This window comes from Copidosoma floridanum, unplaced genomic scaffold, assembly GCF_036245765.1.
Source record: "Copidosoma floridanum isolate Cflo_tuat_1 unplaced genomic scaffold, Cflo_Japanese_pri ptg000001l, whole genome shotgun sequence".
NCBI classification, from domain to species: Eukaryota; Metazoa; Arthropoda; class Insecta; order Hymenoptera; family Encyrtidae; genus Copidosoma; species Copidosoma floridanum.
Genome location: NW_028321878.1, coordinates 2,640,464 through 2,658,920, shown reverse-complemented (window position 1 = coordinate 2,658,920; position 18,457 = coordinate 2,640,464). Strand labels below are relative to the sequence as shown.

General features: G+C 47.5%; 1 protein-coding gene across 3 annotated transcripts in view; it reads right to left on the bottom strand.

Moving 5' to 3' along the window:
* Window positions 1-2,144: 2,144 nt before the first annotated feature.
* LOC106640398 (zwei Ig domain protein zig-8) overlaps window positions 2,145-18,457 on the bottom strand; it is a 73,464-nt gene continuing 57,151 nt past the window's right edge. For 2 of the 3 annotated variants that reach the window (XM_014354425.2, XM_014354426.2), the window contains exons 3-7: window positions 11,251-11,546; window positions 9,767-9,986; window positions 6,596-6,779; window positions 3,329-3,471; window positions 2,145-2,317 (exon numbers count right to left, since the gene is read on the bottom strand). In XM_014354425.2, the coding sequence (XP_014209911.2) occupies window positions 2,187-2,317; window positions 3,329-3,471; window positions 6,596-6,779; window positions 9,767-9,986; window positions 11,251-11,546 (974 nt within the window). In that variant the 3' untranslated portion in view covers window positions 2,145-2,186. The remainder of the gene's footprint in view (window positions 2,318-3,328; window positions 3,472-6,595; window positions 6,780-9,766; window positions 9,987-11,250; window positions 11,547-18,457) is intronic. The other variant, XM_014354427.2, reaches the window with a different exon arrangement.

Sequence of the window (18,457 nt, the reverse complement as noted above, 5' to 3'; positions counted from 1 at the left end):
ACCAAACATTGGACAGCGAAATCGAGGCGAAATGATACACGTATAGGAGGAGGAAAGAAAGAATCGCATTAGGTTGGCGTGTCGCGACCGCTGGTCCCTTTTGTCCATAAAAGAGTCCGAAGATCCGTGGGAATTCTAAAGAACGATTAATTTCGCTGGGAAACTTATTTACATCGAAATGAAAAAGAGTACGCGCTGCTTCAAAGCCCTCCGCACACATACCGCTTCTCTTCTCTCCCCCCCCCCTCTTTTATCTCTTTTAACTATACTTTCTTTCTTCTTTTCTCCCCCCCACCCCACCCTTTCCGTTTCTGATCCTTCTCTTTCCTCGCTTCCTCGCACATTTATCAATGAAAAATCTAATTTACGTCCGTCTTTCTTACTGCACAGGTTTGCCCGTCTCGCATTTTATTACCTATACGTATTAACACACTGCACTTGATTATTTACACTTTGTACACCATTAATGTGCTAACTCGTGTATTTTATTTCATATTCCCTTAACCATAGATATACTCGTAAATTATCATCTTTACTATAATAATCATTATTATTCATATGTTATTTTATTTTTTTTTTTCCTCTTCCATTTCGGTATTGGTTGTCGGCATGACAGTGTAGCGTCTCCATCCACTACTACAAGTATATATGCGCAGCTACGAACGTCGTTGAACACATTCACCATACCCATACATTCATACATACGACAAAACTTTTGATCCCAAACAAAACAACCAAGTTCGCAAAGACAATTTACAGGAAAAAAAATTAAACCTTCAAATACCGTAATCTCGCGACCCAGAGCTCATAAGCCAATGGTACAAGTATAGAGACTTTATTGGCTGGCTAAGAGAAGTACGAACAATCGCCGTTTATTCTGCCCCTGTGTGTGCGTTCCTTCTCCGATTATCGTTTCACCAATCAAACGAGGGAAATACAAATCAATAAAATCTAGTCTCAGACGCTAACAAAAAAAAAAAAAAGAAAAAAAAAAAAAAAGAAAAAAAAACGAAATGATCAGATTGAGGTATCCGAGTCATTGTTCGACATTGAGCTCCAAGGAATCAAAAGCTTTTCTCGTGTCTTTGCTCGGCGCACATCCTCCACAGCTCCGTGACCGCGACCAAGTGTGTACGAGATGCAGCGAACACGTGAGCTCCCCATGTATTCCCATTCGATGGCGGAGGAGACAAATTGGTTTCCTTGTCACGGGACCCCTCGCGCGCCCCTCCTCGACCACCCATATATTTCTTCCTTCTCCCCTCCTTCGGGAGCGAAGCAGGGCCTCCGTCAATATTATCGAGACTCGAGCCCCAGATTTATTTACAATGAGCTTGACAATGAATTATACGACTCCCCCCCCCTCGTATCTCGGCCCCACCTCTGATTGCGTGCTCGTGCGTTTGTTCGACAGAGGGGGAGACCACGTCGATAAATAATAGAGATTAATCCGAGCTCATTGAAACGGTACCGTTTAATTTCGCGGGAGGGATTTAATTCAAAGGAAAAAGGCCCGCGTGTAATTAAAACTGCGTCCCAAAAGTCTTTGCGCGATATTTCAGCGCGGAGAAGAGTAAAAAATCAGACAACGCGGCTAAACAGTGCCGTCATTCTCGGTCGCTCGTTCGACTTGTCAACACTTTTTTTTTTTCTTTTCATCCACCGCTCAAGGTTTTGCGAAATAATTTTAAATTAGACGTGGTTTCATCCAGCGTTGGGGAAGAATGGGGGAAAAAAAGCACGACAAAAGAATCCAATAACAGGCTCGCTCCCCGGGAACGGAATTACGCGGTTGCTCGCACCCCCTCGAGAAAGAAAGAAACGGCCAAACACAGTCTCTCTCGCTCGCGCGCACACAGCACCCGAACTCATTATCTCCAAATCCTTTTTACGACGGCGACGACGATGCGGACACACACACACACATGCACACCTAAGCACTCGCCCGCACCACTCGGCCTCTTTGATGCCGTCCCTCACACGAGTACTCGCGCGCACGTGTGCCACAAGAGACAGTGGAGGCTCCTTCCTCGCCTTTGACACTCCCCGCGCTGTCTCCCTCGAAAACCTCCTTTTGTCGGCGTGTTTACGGGAGAGCCTGCACCACCTCGGCTCGACACGACTCCTCGGTAGCAGCGGCACCAGTAGTAGTTGGGTTGAGCTGGTCGTCGTCCGTGGGCGGTTCTTCACCTCCTCACGAGCCAGCCGAGGACGAAGCCGAGGAGCGGCAGGAGGGCCGGACTGCTCGGACCCAGGCCAAGTCGCGGGTGGTTCTGGCTACTCGCCCTGCCGTGGTGCAGCTCCGCTAGGCTTTCTCCTGGAACATAGAGCCCCACTGAAACGGACACCGAACGTCTGGACCAACGACGTTATAGTCACACCGTTGGCAGACAACGGGAGGGGGGGAGGGAACGATTTGGTTTTTCGAAAGGAATTTTCAAGCCCGAGCTTTTACCAAAGTTGGGTGCTTTTGTTTCCCTCTCCTCGGCGCCACTTTTGCGTGATGTACCGCTTTTATCTGTTTGCTCTTTGCACTCTCGTACATGTATCGGTTTTCGTACACGTACACCCATGTAAGTTCGTTGGCCAAGAGGAGGAGGAACAAAAAGGGGGAGGGGGGGCAACGAGTAGTTGCGCTCTTTTCGGAAGAAAAGCTTTTTCTCTTTGCAGCTGAAATTACTTCGTAGCTCCTTGCTCTTTGTTGGTTCGTTTTACCAGTGTAATTAAACAATTAATTTTTTTTTGTCCCGCCTCGTACATGCAGGGATTAATTATTAATCAATTGTCGTTGCGAGTGAAGGGAGCAAATTTATCAGGATTAAGTCACCCAACGTGTAACTCGATCGAGCAAGTGATGGGGGGGACCGAACCAAGCCAAGCTTTGATTTGATTTCCAGCCTCGAATCGAAGGATCCCAAGGAATTAATCGAGGATACGTACCAAAGCGCTTGATTTATCCTCTCATTTGTTTTTCCGCCCTTTTCGTCCCTGTGTGTTTGCACCGTTGCTTCAATCAAACGCGGTGTATTTTTACGCTCGAGTTTGGGACGGACGCGAGCTTAGCTCGGAACCCAATAGGAAGTAGGAAGGGACACTATTTCCTCGACATTGACTGTAATTGACTTGTGTGATTGAAGATGTCTTATTTTTATTATATAAATCCCTTACGTTGAAGCACAGGTGATACGTATTATAGGTGCAAAAATAAGCCCGAGAAAGTTTATTAGTATTAGCTTGTACATTGGAGTTACCGAAAGGTTGCGTGTGTCAAATTTTTCAAACGATCATGGAATTTTAAAAATACTCGGGTCGATAAATGATCACTCACCATTCAGGACGTGGACGTGCACGGTGGCCGGCTGCTCGGGCATGGTCGTCAGGACGCACGTGTAGTTGCCGCTGTCGGACGGGCTGACCCTCGCGATGCTCAGGGTCGAGTTGGCTCCCTCCTCCATTAGGTTCGTTTTGACGCTGTGAACACACCAGACCCACGAAACGTTTACATTTATATGTATATATAGCTCTCCATCGCGTGAAATAAAAAGCGTGGAATTGCGTGAACACGCGACTCTATCGTTACACTAGAGTTCAAGGGCCATTGTTTTGGAGCGTTATTTTTACTACCCCACGCGTGTAGTAATATTTACTTTTTTTTTTGGTCTTTTCAAGCCTCCCACCGTGCGTAATGATGTTTGAAAACTCGACGCGAGAAGCGCGTGTAGTCCGGAGCAACAAGTGGCGGTGGGTATTTTTGGTGAGCTCTTTTTTTTTTCCGGTTCGCCGAGTTCTTCCGCGAGCCGATGAAATAATGCAGGGCACTTTTATCGCCAACTATTTTTACAGGCCGAAAAAGAAAGAGGTCGGGAATCAGCTCTTTTCGAACTTTACGAGGAATCCCCTCTGCCCACCGACGCGGTCGTGGAGAAAAAGTTTCTGGTTTCCGCTGACTCCAAAGAGACCGTAAATACTTTACAGACCAGGTGGGGGGGCAAAGGAATTACCAATTCGGGAGCGTCCCTGCAGGGGTCCACGCGAATCAAGGGAGACATTCATTTCCCGCTGATTGGCACACTGAGACTCGATGAAACCACTTTCAGGTACAACTGCGATGAAAAGTTTCGGACTCGACAGTTTTGGAGGGGCGCACCATCTCGGACGCGCTGATGAACCACAGAAGATTCGTAATGATCTTACAAGGAGGGGGGATAATAAGACTTTTTGTCCGAGCGCGCCAAGCGAGAAGTTGTCAAAAAGAACGGGGATGAGCCTTTTTTTATTCTTTTCTTTTCTTTTTTCTCACCCCGACAGCTACAACGTTATTGGGCCAGCTGGGAGGCCTTTGCTTGCCGTACACTCAAAAGAACTTTAATTGAAAAAGTTCGCCGAGCAATTTGTGTTCGTTCATTATCTCGGCCGCAAGGCGCCGGCTCGAGGACACAGCTACAACCAAGAGCTCGGCCAAGGTGTTACATATCGAAGCAGCCGGCTGTTTTTTTCAACTTCACCGGCTACACGGATACGCCAAGGGAGGAAGTATATACCTCTGTGCCTCCCCTACTTGGACGCGAGCGGCGAGACTTGTTTATCCACTTGACTCGAGTGCCAGCTAATTAAGTTGAGATGCCCGCGTCGCGATAAACGTTGCGAAGTATATATATATATATATATGTACCTACGTACACAGTAAAGCCCACAAATGGCCCCGAGCGTCCTGGGTCGTAATAGTGCACCGAAGGCAGGCGGCTGTATATATACATGTACGCGCGTGAGGGCGGTCCGTCGTCGTCCCCGTTGGCCGGGCCATTGAAATAATTTAACGGCGATAGCCCATACGAAGTGGGCCGCAATTACACTTTTATGTATGGAAATTGTCGAGTGTGGCCCGCCGAGGGGCTTTATTTACGGTTTTTAATTATGCATGCACGCACACACACACACACACGTCTTCCCATTTCGTCCACGACTTTGCGACGTAGGGTCCTTGGAGGAAACGAGGCGGGGCGGTCCTGTTGCGAGTGCACTCGCTCGGGGAGATAGACATCAGCGAGGGGGAGACTGATGGAGTGTGCCTCGGGTAGTGTATCACTCGGAAGATCTCCGGGGCCGGAAACGACGCGGGGATCTTGTTTTGCGCGAGAGTTTGTCTCAAGTGGCGGGATTAGCGGGAAAGTTTGGAGATCGTTCCGGCAGCAGCCTTTGGAAAACTTTGCCGGAAAAAAGGGACCGCGCGGATGATACACTGCTCGAGCTGTGTACCGGAGGGGGCTGCGACTTTCACTGCTACCTATGTGAATTAACGAGCCAAAAGCTAAACTTTGTCCAGAGCAAATGGAGGATTGTTTCGCGACACTTTACTTTTTTTTTCCATGGAAAAAGATTTTTATAATTTCCCTGAGTTGCAAGGAAACTCGATATACCTTTAAAGAGAGGCCCAATGAATTTTCCTTCCATTACCGCTGCGTAAACGTCTTGGCGAGTCCTTGCAGGGCTTAGCTCACGGGTTTGTATACGAGCGCGTGTATCGGAGAGGTTCGTATATCCTGTTTCCTTGTTGCATACACTTGTTGTTGTATACGTTGACGTTGAAAGAGGAGGAAGCACGTATAGAGTACCTACTTAATCTGCTCCTCGTTAAAAATGTAAATTGAATATTACTTCGGAGGGACGCGTGATTGAAGCTTCACTTTTCAAGGTGTTGGAAAGTTTTCTGAGAAGTTGTCTAAAGAATTTTTGTAGTCAAGTCCTTTTTTTCATCCTGTGGAACGTGCATGGCGGATTTGTTGTTGTTGCTGACAACATTGGGGAAATTGGCGAGCGAGGATAAATTAGTGCCTCCTCGTCTCCCGAAGTGCTTAGAGAAAAAGAAAAAAGCTGAAGAAAACTGTCTCGTTCGATAGAGCGAGCGATAACGAATTTTCGAAAAAGATGTAAGACAACGAAGAAGAAGAAGAGGGAAGTAACATCAGCCGGGGAAGGGTAGGGAGGAGATGGAGCACTAATCCTACTTAGCACCATCGTCGGCTCCTTAGCTGCTAACTTTACTCCCAACCGCACTTATCCGACTCCCACGGCCAATTCCGTCTTGTCCCTTTTTCCATCGCACTTTCATCTTGTACAAACGCCCTCTATTTTCCTTCCATCCCTTCCATCCCTCCTCGGGCGTTTACGACCAAACTCGGGGCGCGAGAGCCGTTGACACTGGATTATAACTTTGGTAGATCCAGCCGAGTATTTTAACGAATCGCTAATCGAGTAAAAACGAGTGTAAATATACCCACGTTCCCCCCACTGAAGCCGTACTCAAAAGTTGGGAGCGCCGAGGCGCTTCGATCAAGAGAAGTAATTCACCTCGGCTCGCTCGCCCTCTATTTCCCCACGGAGCGCAAGCTTCTCCCCCCACCCGAGCATGTGTGGGTGCGTGCGTGTTTCAAACTAGCGTAGCAGATGTATATATATACATTTTCAAGCGCCAAGGCTCTCGCGTGTCGCGATCAAAGGCACGCTCCCCATCACAAGCAGCCTGCAGAGAGAGAGAGAGGCTGAATTTTGCAATACTCGTCCTCCGTGCGTACATACGTGTATTGAGATGGCTTACCTGATTCCACCCCTGGTCGTGTCGTAATTCAAGGTCCGGTTGCCGTGGAGCCACTGGACGACGCTGTACTGCATTTGCATGGCCATGTGCCGCACGACGCACAGCAGCTCTATGGTGCTGTCGGCCTCGTAGTACTTGTCCCTCAGTGGCTCGCCCATACCGTCTATCACCCTCACCGAGGGAGCTGCAAACATGATACGGGACCACGTTGCTTTTTTACTCTTATCGTGCGTATACGGAGAAATTTAGAAGGAAAAAAAAAAAAAACGCCACATCTCGGGCTCTAAATGAAGGAAACGTTGGCCGGCTTTGTCCTGCTTGCAGGTAAATCGTGATGTTGGTTCGATTCACTCCTTACTAAGATATGGTACCGATTTTCGAGAGGTAGTGTTCGGTCCGTCCGTCGATCGCAACGGATACGCTAACCCAGTGGCCAAAAAGTTCCCTCGGCAAGGGGATGGGGTTTCGAAATCCTTCGGCGCTGGAAAACTTTGGCAAATCGGTTCGCGCATGTTTGCGAGAGTTTCCGTCGCTCGTGTATAGCTTTCCCGATGGACCGACTATTCGAAGAAGCGCATACCCGCGGGTCGGATTTTTCACATGTGCACAAGATCACGCGTAAATAAGCGATTTTTTTTTTTTTTTTTTTCTATAGCATTAGCAACCGAGTAGTGTAACCGATCGGTATTCCAGCAAAAGTTATGAACAGTACGACCAAACGGGCACAGCTTAATCAAATCAAGCGAAAAAACAGATAAAGAGCCTTTGGACGGGTACGGAGGGGAGTAGACAGGAAAAGCGCATTAACTTAATTGATACGGCGTTGCACGCATTCGTTTGCAAATGCGCGCGAGGCAGCAGTGGGGATGAGTAAAATATTTAGGGGTTAATTTAAAATCGTCGCGTGCGTGGCGCTGCATAAATTCAACTCTTGCTCGCGCCCGTTGGTGAAGTATAAATTTCGCGAGTTTCGTTCTTTGTATCGACCCCGTAACGTGTACGAAACAACCAAAGGAGGAAAGAGCGCGGGTTGTTGTTGTTGTTGCGTCGTTATACGTTCGCCAAATTTTATTTCGATCGCGAGCGAGTGCGGAATTTACGTTCGTTAGTGAGGGCCACTCGATTATTTACCTGATTCGTTATGCGCTTGTGCGTCCCTACTTCCCTTTGTCGCCAAACCGAATGATAATACTTTGCTACACGCGGTAACGGTGGCCGTAACGCTGATTACATTGCACGTACGACTATTATAATTACATGTGTGGCACGTTTATTAAAATGCACACTCCTCCCCTCTTCGAGTCGGGTTAACTGGCCCGATTTCTTTTTTTTTCTCTTCTATATTGTTACGAGGCGCGCTCTCTTCTTCGGTTATACTGCAACTAATGTTTTCTTTTCCGCACGTACAGGGCGCAACGGCTACAATAAACGCGCTCCAGCGCCTCTACTTTCAAGCTCGCGAATGCCGATCTCGTGTCTCCTCATCGGAACAATGTACTGCAGTAAAGCCCAAAACAATGATTTCAACGAAATGTTTCAGAAAGAAGTCGAATCGTTAATTCATTCAACTACATGACACTAACTTTCGCGCACTAGTTCTTACCATTCGCGGTCGTAAGACTCGACGGAGCTGGTTAAACACAGTAAAAGTATGACTTCGTTACTTCTCAAATGCCGTAACGCGCTTCACAAACGTCCCGAAAACTGTACTTTGAAAAGAACGAGCATTTTTCATATCCCCTTCGATATTGGTAAACACGATGTGATACACGTGTCACTGCTGCCTCTGCTTGTGTCCATGCTAATGTCGCCCTCGCGAGCATATTACATTCACTGCCCTGCACGTGTGTGTATACGCGTACAACGTACCGGCGCTTTTACCCCCTGCCATGTAAAATGCAATACAGTGGCGTGTAGGTAGATTAGATTAGACATAAGGTATTACAATAACAATGACAATTTGAAAATATTCGTTGATACAGTAGCAGAGTTGCAGCAGCGCATCTCGAAAAAATTATGCAATCGATCCACCAGCTCTTTCGAATCCTGTATCGTTCCGTGCGGTAATTATTGACGTGAGAAGGCGGAACGTCATCCTGCCAATCATCGTCATCGTGCAAACGTTATTAATCCGTGGACAGGACCCGTTCATTGATTTTTGAAGGAAAAAAAAATTGCTCGACTCGATGCACCCGGTTAACTGATGAATGAACCGTATGGATTCGATTATTTTTGCACAAACGTATTGTCCACCCTGCAGCGATGTCAACCACTCGCTCGAACCGCGTGTGATTCCAAAGGCACCCTTGTTAACACCGGCCGTGCGACTTCGAGCCAGGGAGCGCGAGTAAAACGTCACACGCCAAAAAAGGCAATGGGTCGCTCCACTGACGCGTGCGATGCACAATTTCCACCGATACTCCAATAGCTTTTACCCCGATGAAAATGCCTTTTTAAAATCGTCGCACCAATCTCCTCCGCGGTAATTTGACGCTTCTCTCGGCTCACGGGTGAAAAAAAACCCCGTCATCAATCGCTGCTTTGGACACACTTACAATCCTTACAACCTCGTACAATCACTTACGCGTAGGTATGTATGTATATTGTACCTCTTTGCAACGACAACGCGGACAGTGTACAAAAGCTCCCGCTGTTCTCCGAAGATGTCTCTCGCCCCTTTTTTCCCCCGCGATCCATCCCATCGCGAGAGCAAAATCAGCAGCCCCGTAATCGACGACCAGGGCCGCGCGACATCGATCGGACCGAGTGCTTTTTCCCGGACATTACGGTCCCCGCGAGAGCATCTTTCCCCCCAGCGCATCCAGCCACAGCACGCGCTCATACACCATCAGCCGAATGAAGCGCTTTTACCCGCTCCCCTGTGGCGGTGTTGTTATTCCGTTCTCCTCGGCGCTTTTGCCTCTTTTAATGACCCAGCGCCGAGGAAATTTCCCTCCCTATACTTTGACGTTAATAAGACGTGGGCAATTTACCGTCCGCCATCCACCGGAATTCGCTTGGGCTGTCTCTCTTTTGCCCTCGTTTCCCCATCAATTTGGCTCAAATGAGCCCACTGTGTCGTCAACAGGTGTATATATACATTTGAACGGGTATACGGATGCAGTTTGGAAAATCAAGGGAAAAGAGCGTAATACTATATATATATACTACCGTTGATGTGCAGATTCACGTGGATGAACTTTGGCGGGTGGGTGCTGATCTGGCACTCGTACTGGCCCTCGTCGCTGCTGTTGGCGCTCTTTATCCGCAGCCGCCAATTGTCCGGGTACTGAAATTCCACGGTGTACCGCGAGTCGCCGGTGTACGTTTGCTGCCCGACCGTCAGTAGGTTCATCTTCTCGCCGTTGTCCTGCCGACGCACCCACGACACCTGCGAACAACACCGACGCGTCGGCTTTTTTTATTGTCCGGGGGGGGTGAACAAGTTTTCTCGCGAGGACTCGAGAGAGAGAGAGAGAATTCTCCTAATGAGAGTTGGCAATTTGTCGCGAGGGGCTTTGCTGCTGTAACCAGTGGAATTGGGAATTAGCTTGCTCCTCTGTTTTGCTGTTTCTCGAAGCAAATGGAATTTCGAGCCCCGCGGGCTTCCCGTTATTTATTTAAGCGGGTGCTTTGTGTACCGCGAGGGAAAGTTTGCGCCCGGTGTATCACCGCAGACGCGGCAGTGCTTGGCTTTTTTTTTTTTTCCGAAATTTTCGTGGTTTTATCAAACACTTTAATCGTACGATTTCACAATTACAAATACGGCGATGCCAAACTATTTTATCGTTGGTCGGAAATCGATGAGCGCTAATTTCAACCCTTTTCCGTCCGTCATTACTGAAAATGCCGACTTCGTTACGAGAGAGGCGGTTCTTTTTACTTTCGAGCAAATAATCCAACTCGTATTTTCAATTAGAAGCGCTTGCACGGGGCTGTTTATTTTTTCTCTTTTGCCGAAACAAATACGACGAGCCAGTACAAATACACCCTATCATTTCCGCGGTAGGGATTGATCGGGGGGAGGCTGCCGTCACACCCCCCGAAAAGATATGTGCACACCTCGATGCGTCACTTGACGCTGCGTGTATTTATTTTGGGCAGAATCGCGGAACGAAGAGATAACGAAATTTCATAAATACGCGAATTTTGAAACGAGGACAAAAGAACGACCCCCGCGCGCTCGTCATTGCCACGCGACACAATGCGTCGATATATATGTCCCCCCGCACGTGCATCAAATGATACGACAATAGTGATTTTTTTTTTCCGCTTTCACTTTGAACTTTGTGCCTGTAATAATCGGTAGGCCTGATTGGACGAAACTTACAAAGGGAGGTATGGCGAAACGTGTCGAGGCATGTATTTTAATATTCCCTGAAACTCGAGTGAAAAGAGATAACAAAAATATACCGAGGAAACTTTTGACGTTTCAGTCATTTAATAAAGAAACTTGGAATGAAAAAAAAGAAGGGGGCGAAAAATAAACTTGTTATAGAGACTCGCGATTCCTCTGTCGATTTTAACGGTTTATTTCACTTGCAAAGTCGATAATTAGTTTGAAGCACCGAGCCGAGATGCGAAAACTTGTCTCGGTATCGTATCTCAATGAATGAAAAAAAAAAAAAAAAAAAAAAAAAAAGAGGGTTACTCACAGTTTTGTCCTGCAAAAGGGATATCCGGCAGTCGAGCATGACGTTGGCGCCAGCTTGAGCCGTGATATTGGTGCTCTTGCCCTCAAAGTGCGGCCCCCAGCGATGGTCGTGATAATGCTGGTGCTTGTTGTGGCTGTTGTGCGCGTCGAATATGTAGTTCAGCATCGGCGCCACGGTCAAGCCCACCCGTTGCGTCCTCCCTCCTCCTGCCGTCGTACTCGGCCCTTTGGTCACCACTATCGTTTCCACCCTGGCCGCTGCTGTCGTTGTTACATTCTCCGTGGCCGCGGTCACATCTGAAAGCCGAGTTTTTGGGGGTTGAGATCTTTCCAAAGTGCCGAATCAAGCTGTACGAGGGCGGAAACCACGAGGTCGGGAAACCGGCCTTTCACGTTTCGCTTTTCTTTCGATGGAAAAAAAGAAGAGAAAAAAAAAAGGAGCCAAGACTTGGAATTCTCGAAATGCCCTTTCACGTGTCCCGACACCGAGTATATACGTGCGCGGTCCAGTCAGCAGGAACGCCGTACTTTCGGTCGCGTAATTTTTTCCTCCCCTTTCACGGACACGCGAGTGCACGCGTGAACCGACTGGCGAGCGAAACGTGTTCCGACCGAGCGCAGTGGTCTGTTCTTTGTAACATCGGGTGAAAGCCGCGGGGGAGAATACTTCGTTACGAATCTTCGTCGACGTAAGGTAGAGCAGAAACGTGAGAAGCTTTTTCCCTTTTTTTTTTTTTTTTTTTTTTTTGTTTGCTCTCTCTCTCTCTCACCCAAGTTTTTAGCTAAAAGCGTCGATGTTGCGGGTTTTACCTCTTTTTCATACCATACTAAAAGGGACCTATTCGCCTGTGGAAGCCAGATCAATTTGACGTATCGATTCTTCATTTCGGGAGTATCGAATTAACATTCGGTGTAGTTTGAAACTGGTATTAAATCTACATTGGCCCTCATGTGAAGCCAAATAACGGCAATTCACGCCAAAATTCCGTCTCCGTACGGTTATAATGTACGTAATGTATACACATGCCATGGCGTAAAATTGTCCGTCCAAATTAATCAAGCGTCAGTCTCGCGTATCGGCGTCTCTCGTGTGTGTCGCTCCATCGATTATTCCACCCATTTGAATTTCAACGAGATTAAATATTACAAGTTAAAATTATTCAATCGCGATGAACAAGGGCCGTACACAACGTGGACGAAATTAATAATTTTGCAAGTTAATCGCACTGGCGTGGCTTTTGCACGGCAAAGTGTTTGTAAAAATAAAAAAGGAGGGGGGAAATTTGCCCGATAGGATCAAACAGTGTCGTGTGCGGCGCGATGTACACATACATCACAAACAGTGGACGGGCTACACACGACAGAGAGAAAAAATAGCTCGGGGGAGGAAGGAAACTAGGATAAAAGTCTGCGAGCACGAAAGGTGTATCGTCGGCGATTTTTTACTCGGAATCACACGCGCGAGAACCAAACCTTTACATAGTACGTACTTTGGCCCTCCATCCTCCATCTGTTTTTTCATTCCCCAAGGAGTTTTCGGGCATTGTGCCGTTCGACAATACCCGTACGAAACGTAAGTTGACGGCCGTGTCCATTTTGGATAGAAAAAAAAAATCCCTAGCTTCTTTCCTCTCGACACTGGCATTCACCTGCTCGAACGCCCAAGACGATTTTAACGAGTCGCGAAATTGGAGTTTACTTTTACGGATGAGCTCGTTAACCACGACTGAGAGTAAATACTATTTTTTTTCCTTCTTCGAATAACTACATACGGTGCACAGCGGTTGAAGCGACTTTTCAAATTATTTTTCCTTTCCCCCTTCGAATTCATACTCGCACAAAGAGCTCGTTTTATCGTGCAGCGATCCCCCGCCTGTTCCACCCTGTCTTTTCGTTACTCGGTAGCTTTCAATTGAACCTCTCTCATTTCCATCGGACGCGAAACATCTTTACACCGCGTGTTCCTATTGTACCCGGTGCAAGTTGCTCGTGCAGAAGTCCATTATGCATTCATCAGCTCGAAGACCGGAAATTCTGAAAGATACGAGAGTGGAAGAAGTCGCGGGAGGGGTTGGGGGGGGCACGCAAAGTTGTGCGGCGATAAGAACGGATCGTTTGCAGGTAGAATGGTTTCGCGGGCGGCCGAATAAGATTTTCAACCGGCTCCTTGAATTCCCATTTCTGGCGCCCAACTTCCTGCAGTTGTAGCCGTACGCGCTCCCCCGCGGGGATTCAGTCCGCATTGTATCGTCATAATATGACGTCTCGCTGCGAGACTCGGTGCATAAGTGTATACGCGTACTTGCGAGTCTTTGGAGGAAAGTTACTCTTTAAATGGCTCCTTGCGAGGGTTTCCCGGGTAATGAGATTTTGCAAAAGACGAGATACATTTCTTGTGTCCGCGAGTGTTTTCAATGATTTTTCTTTGTGCGTCAACTTTGCGTGCCTTGAAAAAAAAGCTGGCCAGATCAGGAGCGGATCTCGAGCGAAAATGGCCAAAGAGAAGCGTTATTTTTTATCCCCGTCAAACGCGATTCCTCGCGAGGCGAGTAGACGAGAAGAAAAAATGAAAAAGCCAACACACAATACATACACTAGCTTCCTTTGTTGAGAAATCTGGGAAAAAAAATTTCCTCTCTTGTATTAAGCGTCGAGGGGAGGGGTATTGGGGGGGGGCTAAGCAATGGAAAATGCATCTCGAAGCAGCTCGCTAAATGAAAAATAATTAAGCAAACAAAACGAAGCCGGCTCCGAGCGCGAGCTGCCACGCGCCTTTCTCCGGAGCTTACTTGGTTTCCTTTTATTTCGGTCGCCACCGCTTTCCCGAGCCTTTTCTCTTTCCACCCCACCCCCTCCTCCTTTCGACCTGCACTTCTCGTCCCCGAGTTGAATTTCCGCCTCGGAAGGAGAGAAAATGAGAGTGTGGGACAGCAGAGGAAAAACTGATCAGAATTCCGGTGCAGGTGTCGGGCACGTGTCCCGCTTACCCGATGTGGAAAATTCCCTCTCCCGGCTGCTCTTTTTTTCCCTCCCTCTGCCCACCTCGTGCACCTAACTGTGTATGTATATGTACATGTACCCCCGTTTACCTTCCTCTCCCCCCTCTTTCACCGGCGCTGCAACGCCTCATTCGAAATGTATGGAAAATTATTGCATTAGCGTTATTACTCCTCTTCCCGGTTGTTCCGTCACTCTTTACCGGGTATCTCCATAATTCCCTCCCACCCCTGTTGGTGCAATGCACGTATAATATATACGGGATTGGCCAAACCTTGAAATCTGATTTTCTGTTTTCTTCGATGTACGCGACAATGTCATTTGGGGAATGGTTTTTTTTTTTTTTCGTTTTTAGGACAGTATTCGGTGCTACAGACACACACGTGTATATGTACACAACGAAATGTGTATACTTTAAAGAGTATGGGCGTATCCTGTGTTTTGTTTGTCCGCAGCTTTGTTTTTCGTTTTCCGGGGATAAAGAATCCATTAGACGAAAGCCAGGGAAAACAAAGATGATGCTACTAATACCCCCTCGCGTGTATAGCGTTTGCAAAAAAAAAAGTTCTCACGCGGAGAATAAATGAAAGAAAGAGAGAGAAAAAATAAAATAAAATAACTGCGCTAACATCAGTGAAACACATTAGCAGAGGAGGTACTTTGGCATCGGCGTCGCGTTTCGCATAGTACAATGACAAAATCATCGAGAGATCGCGCCGAAAGGGATAAAAGCAGCGCTCGTTCATCGAGGAGGGCTCGGGTGCGGATGGCGGGAAATGTCGACGCGATGAATATATATATGTGATTTATACGCTGCGGCTTGTGTTGTTTGTACAACGTAGCCCTGTAAATTTTTACGCGTGCGCCCCTCAACAGTACAATGAGCGCTGCGGTAGCGGCCGATAAAATTGAAAGGACTTTGGCATTAACCAATCACCCCGAGAGGGGAGTCGGCTTTTGCCGTATTATGTTGCACCGCGGTCGCGCGTTCTCGGAATAACACATGGTTTTCCATTTTCTCGCGCACCCCCTCCCCCCCCCCCTGCGCTTTTTTACGTATCGTGTTATTTGAACGCAATGTCGCGAGGATTTGTTTTTTGTTTGCGCCTCTTGCAATCTTGGAAAATCTACGAGCTATGCGGCGCACTGTACGTTTCGCTGTGTCTGTTTTTCTCTTTTGAGCTGCAACTTTTCATACGTGGGTATCGATTTTTCTTTTTCTCCGCCCTTGCTCATACCTCTATTTGTCGCTTTTTGACCTATGGGTTTTTTTTTGTTTTTTTTTTTCGAGGGAACCGGGCTGTATATACCAAAAAGGTCAATTGTCATGAGCGAATTGAGGCATCGAGGGAGGGCTTTGTTCGTTGTTCGTCTCTTTTTCTCTACGACGGGATTTTTCAAGCAAGAGGAGAAGAAAGCCTCTTAGCGATCGGGAAATGAGTTACTCAAAGCGAACGAGCATCGCATTACGCGCGCAAACGCATATAAGAGTAGGACCTCCCTTGGAGAGAGCACTCGACTCGATTTTTCTCTAATCGCGTTGCTCGGATCCAACTTTATTTAGATCGCAGCCATTTCTTTTTTTCCATTGTTTTTTCATTCCCCGCTCGACGTTTCGACGCAATGAGTTTCATGGCAAAGTACCATTTTGCTCTCTGCTTTCAAGGTAATGCATCCCGTCCGCGCCAAAGTTTAAAGACGATTTTGAGAAAGATTTCCCTGGGGAAAATGAAGCCAGCAGGAAACCATTTGCGATTACTCCTCGGAATATTCAAAAGTGACAGAGGTCATTTACGTGGCCGTGCTCGCACATTAGCATATAAAATCACAATAGCCCGGGGTGACGATCATCCACGTCAAACACGGGATAGCTGGGAAACAAATAAGCGCCCTCGTCGGCCATAACTGCAGGACTCCATTTAAAACCCAAAACTTTGTTTTCCATGTTGGAAGAGCGACTTCAGCCGGTGTGCGGCGATTTTTCATTTCAGTGGAGCACGCTGGCGTCAAAGAGCGCGCGAAGAAGGGGTGCTCGCAATTTCCGTCCGAAGCGTCACGCTGGGCAAACTTTCGAGGAGGGCAAAGACCGTGCCGCCAACACCTGCCGGGGCTGCACGCAAAATCACGATTTGCCGTCGCGGCGCCTTTTTACCGCCGGTACACCCCCTCGTTTCCATTAACTCGAGATTCGATCTTAATTTAATCTCCGCAGCCCACGGGCCCGAGTTGAACAAACTTTTATTTGCGGATCGCGAGATTGCGATACACGCGCACACTTTCGATCGTGTTTTTGCTCCCGCAGTGGTTACACCGTTTGTAAAGTGTGTCCGTACACGCGACCCGTTTCCGAGAACAGAAATGGGTCACTCTTTTGCCGGATAAAGGGTCCCTCTTCCAACCTTTGTCCGAGACAATGATTACGAGTCGTGCTCGAGAGACTCGTCTTTTTCAACCCCCTACCTCTATTTTTTTTTTTTTTTTCTTCGTCCCTTCTTTTCGCTGGTCGACTTGTCTCGAAGCACAACAAATCTCCATCCCCCGGCCACCTCGTAGGGGAAAGGGGTATTCCGCCCCTCTCGTCTCCCTGACGTCTCGGCAATTTCGTTGTCGTAACTTTGCCCTGCTTCCGACTTTGGCTCCTCTACTTTTTTTCCCTTCTTCTTCTTCTTCTTCCCGTTCCCAATGTTTGTGAATCAGGTTAAACTTTATCGTTTCCCTGTTCCGTGGGCCATCATAATTTTTTCGCCGCGTCTACCGAGTGACGTGCCAGTCGGCCAAGGAGTTCCCGCTGCTTTGAAATTCCACGGAGCCAACAGGCAAAGAGAACAAAGTCCGCGGAAAAGGTTACTTGAGTGCGGCGTGATAAATAACGTGGGAGAGGCTGCGTTTTTTGATTGCCCCCGTGGGACAAAAAAAATTAACCGCGAAGATCACTGTTGACTTTGGTAGATTTGTTTCCAAAGGCTACTAGTGTAAAAAGTGTTTCGCAATTGTTGTCGAAAGTTTTCGATGATGACAATAATGAAAAGTGCATAAATCAAGAAAAAGCCACCAGCAAAGCGACGGTGACATTTTGTACGTCCGTAGAAGTGCTCGTAAAGTATGTGTTGTTAAACCCTATCTTTATTTTTAATCAATCGTTACAGCAAAGCTCAACGGCTCGAGTAATACGCATTTTTTATTGTACGAAGGGAACCTTATTTATTAACCCGGCGTCGGACCGAGTTGTGAAACAGCGTCGATTCAACTCAACTCGATCGAGCGCGTGCCCCGAATTTCGGCGGTCGTAGGTAATTTGTTACTCGCGCCGATTCCACGCGAGAAATTAATTTTGCCACCGAACAACGCGAATGTAGGTACGTACTACCTTACTTACAACGAGAAAACTCTGAAAGAAAAGCCGTTGTACAGTTAACTCGGCGGTCGGCGAATCGTATTTCCATTTTTGTGTCCATTACTGTTGGGTCCGTTTGCGCCCGAGCTCGCTCGAACTTTGAAATGCAAATTACAAAAGTTCCGCTCAAATAATGCTTATAATAACAACATTTCCCTTGGCCCTTTCATTCGCCGGGTAATGCCAACAAGACATTAATAGTAATAAGCGAGAACAGAGCGCCGAAGGCGAGAGGGAACAACAACGCCTTCGCTACGCGGGAAGGAAAATTGTTTTGCGCCTCTTCTTCCTCCCCCCCTCCCACACCCCGCGTGCAAGGAAACGGCAAACAACAAACAATATTCCATCTGCGAAAGTAGGGTGGAGCTCTCGCTACCCGTATCTCTATGCGTGAGGTTATACGGTGACGCGCGTGTCCTCCGTTGCACGAGCCAAAGAGAAGGATGCTCGCTCTCAACAGTTGCGAAATTTATCAATGGACGAGCAAAGTGCTTTTTTTCTTTTTTGGAATCACAAGTCCTAATTTAATCGAGATGGGAACGAAAAATCCCGGGCGTCAGGCATACACATATATCCCACTTGAGAAACAATAAAAGTCTAGGTATATGTGAGATTTATACTTCCATCCGGCTTACCCATATACGTACAGGTATACCAGGTCGCGTTGCGAAATACGTTTTGCCGCTGCAGCGACTTGTTACACCCTCCCCACGCATTTATACGAGAGCGCATACACGTAACGCCAGCAGCTTAGTTTTGCACTTTGCCGCTGTACGGTACAGTTGTGCGCCCACTGGCCCGTTTGTTCGCTCGGTAA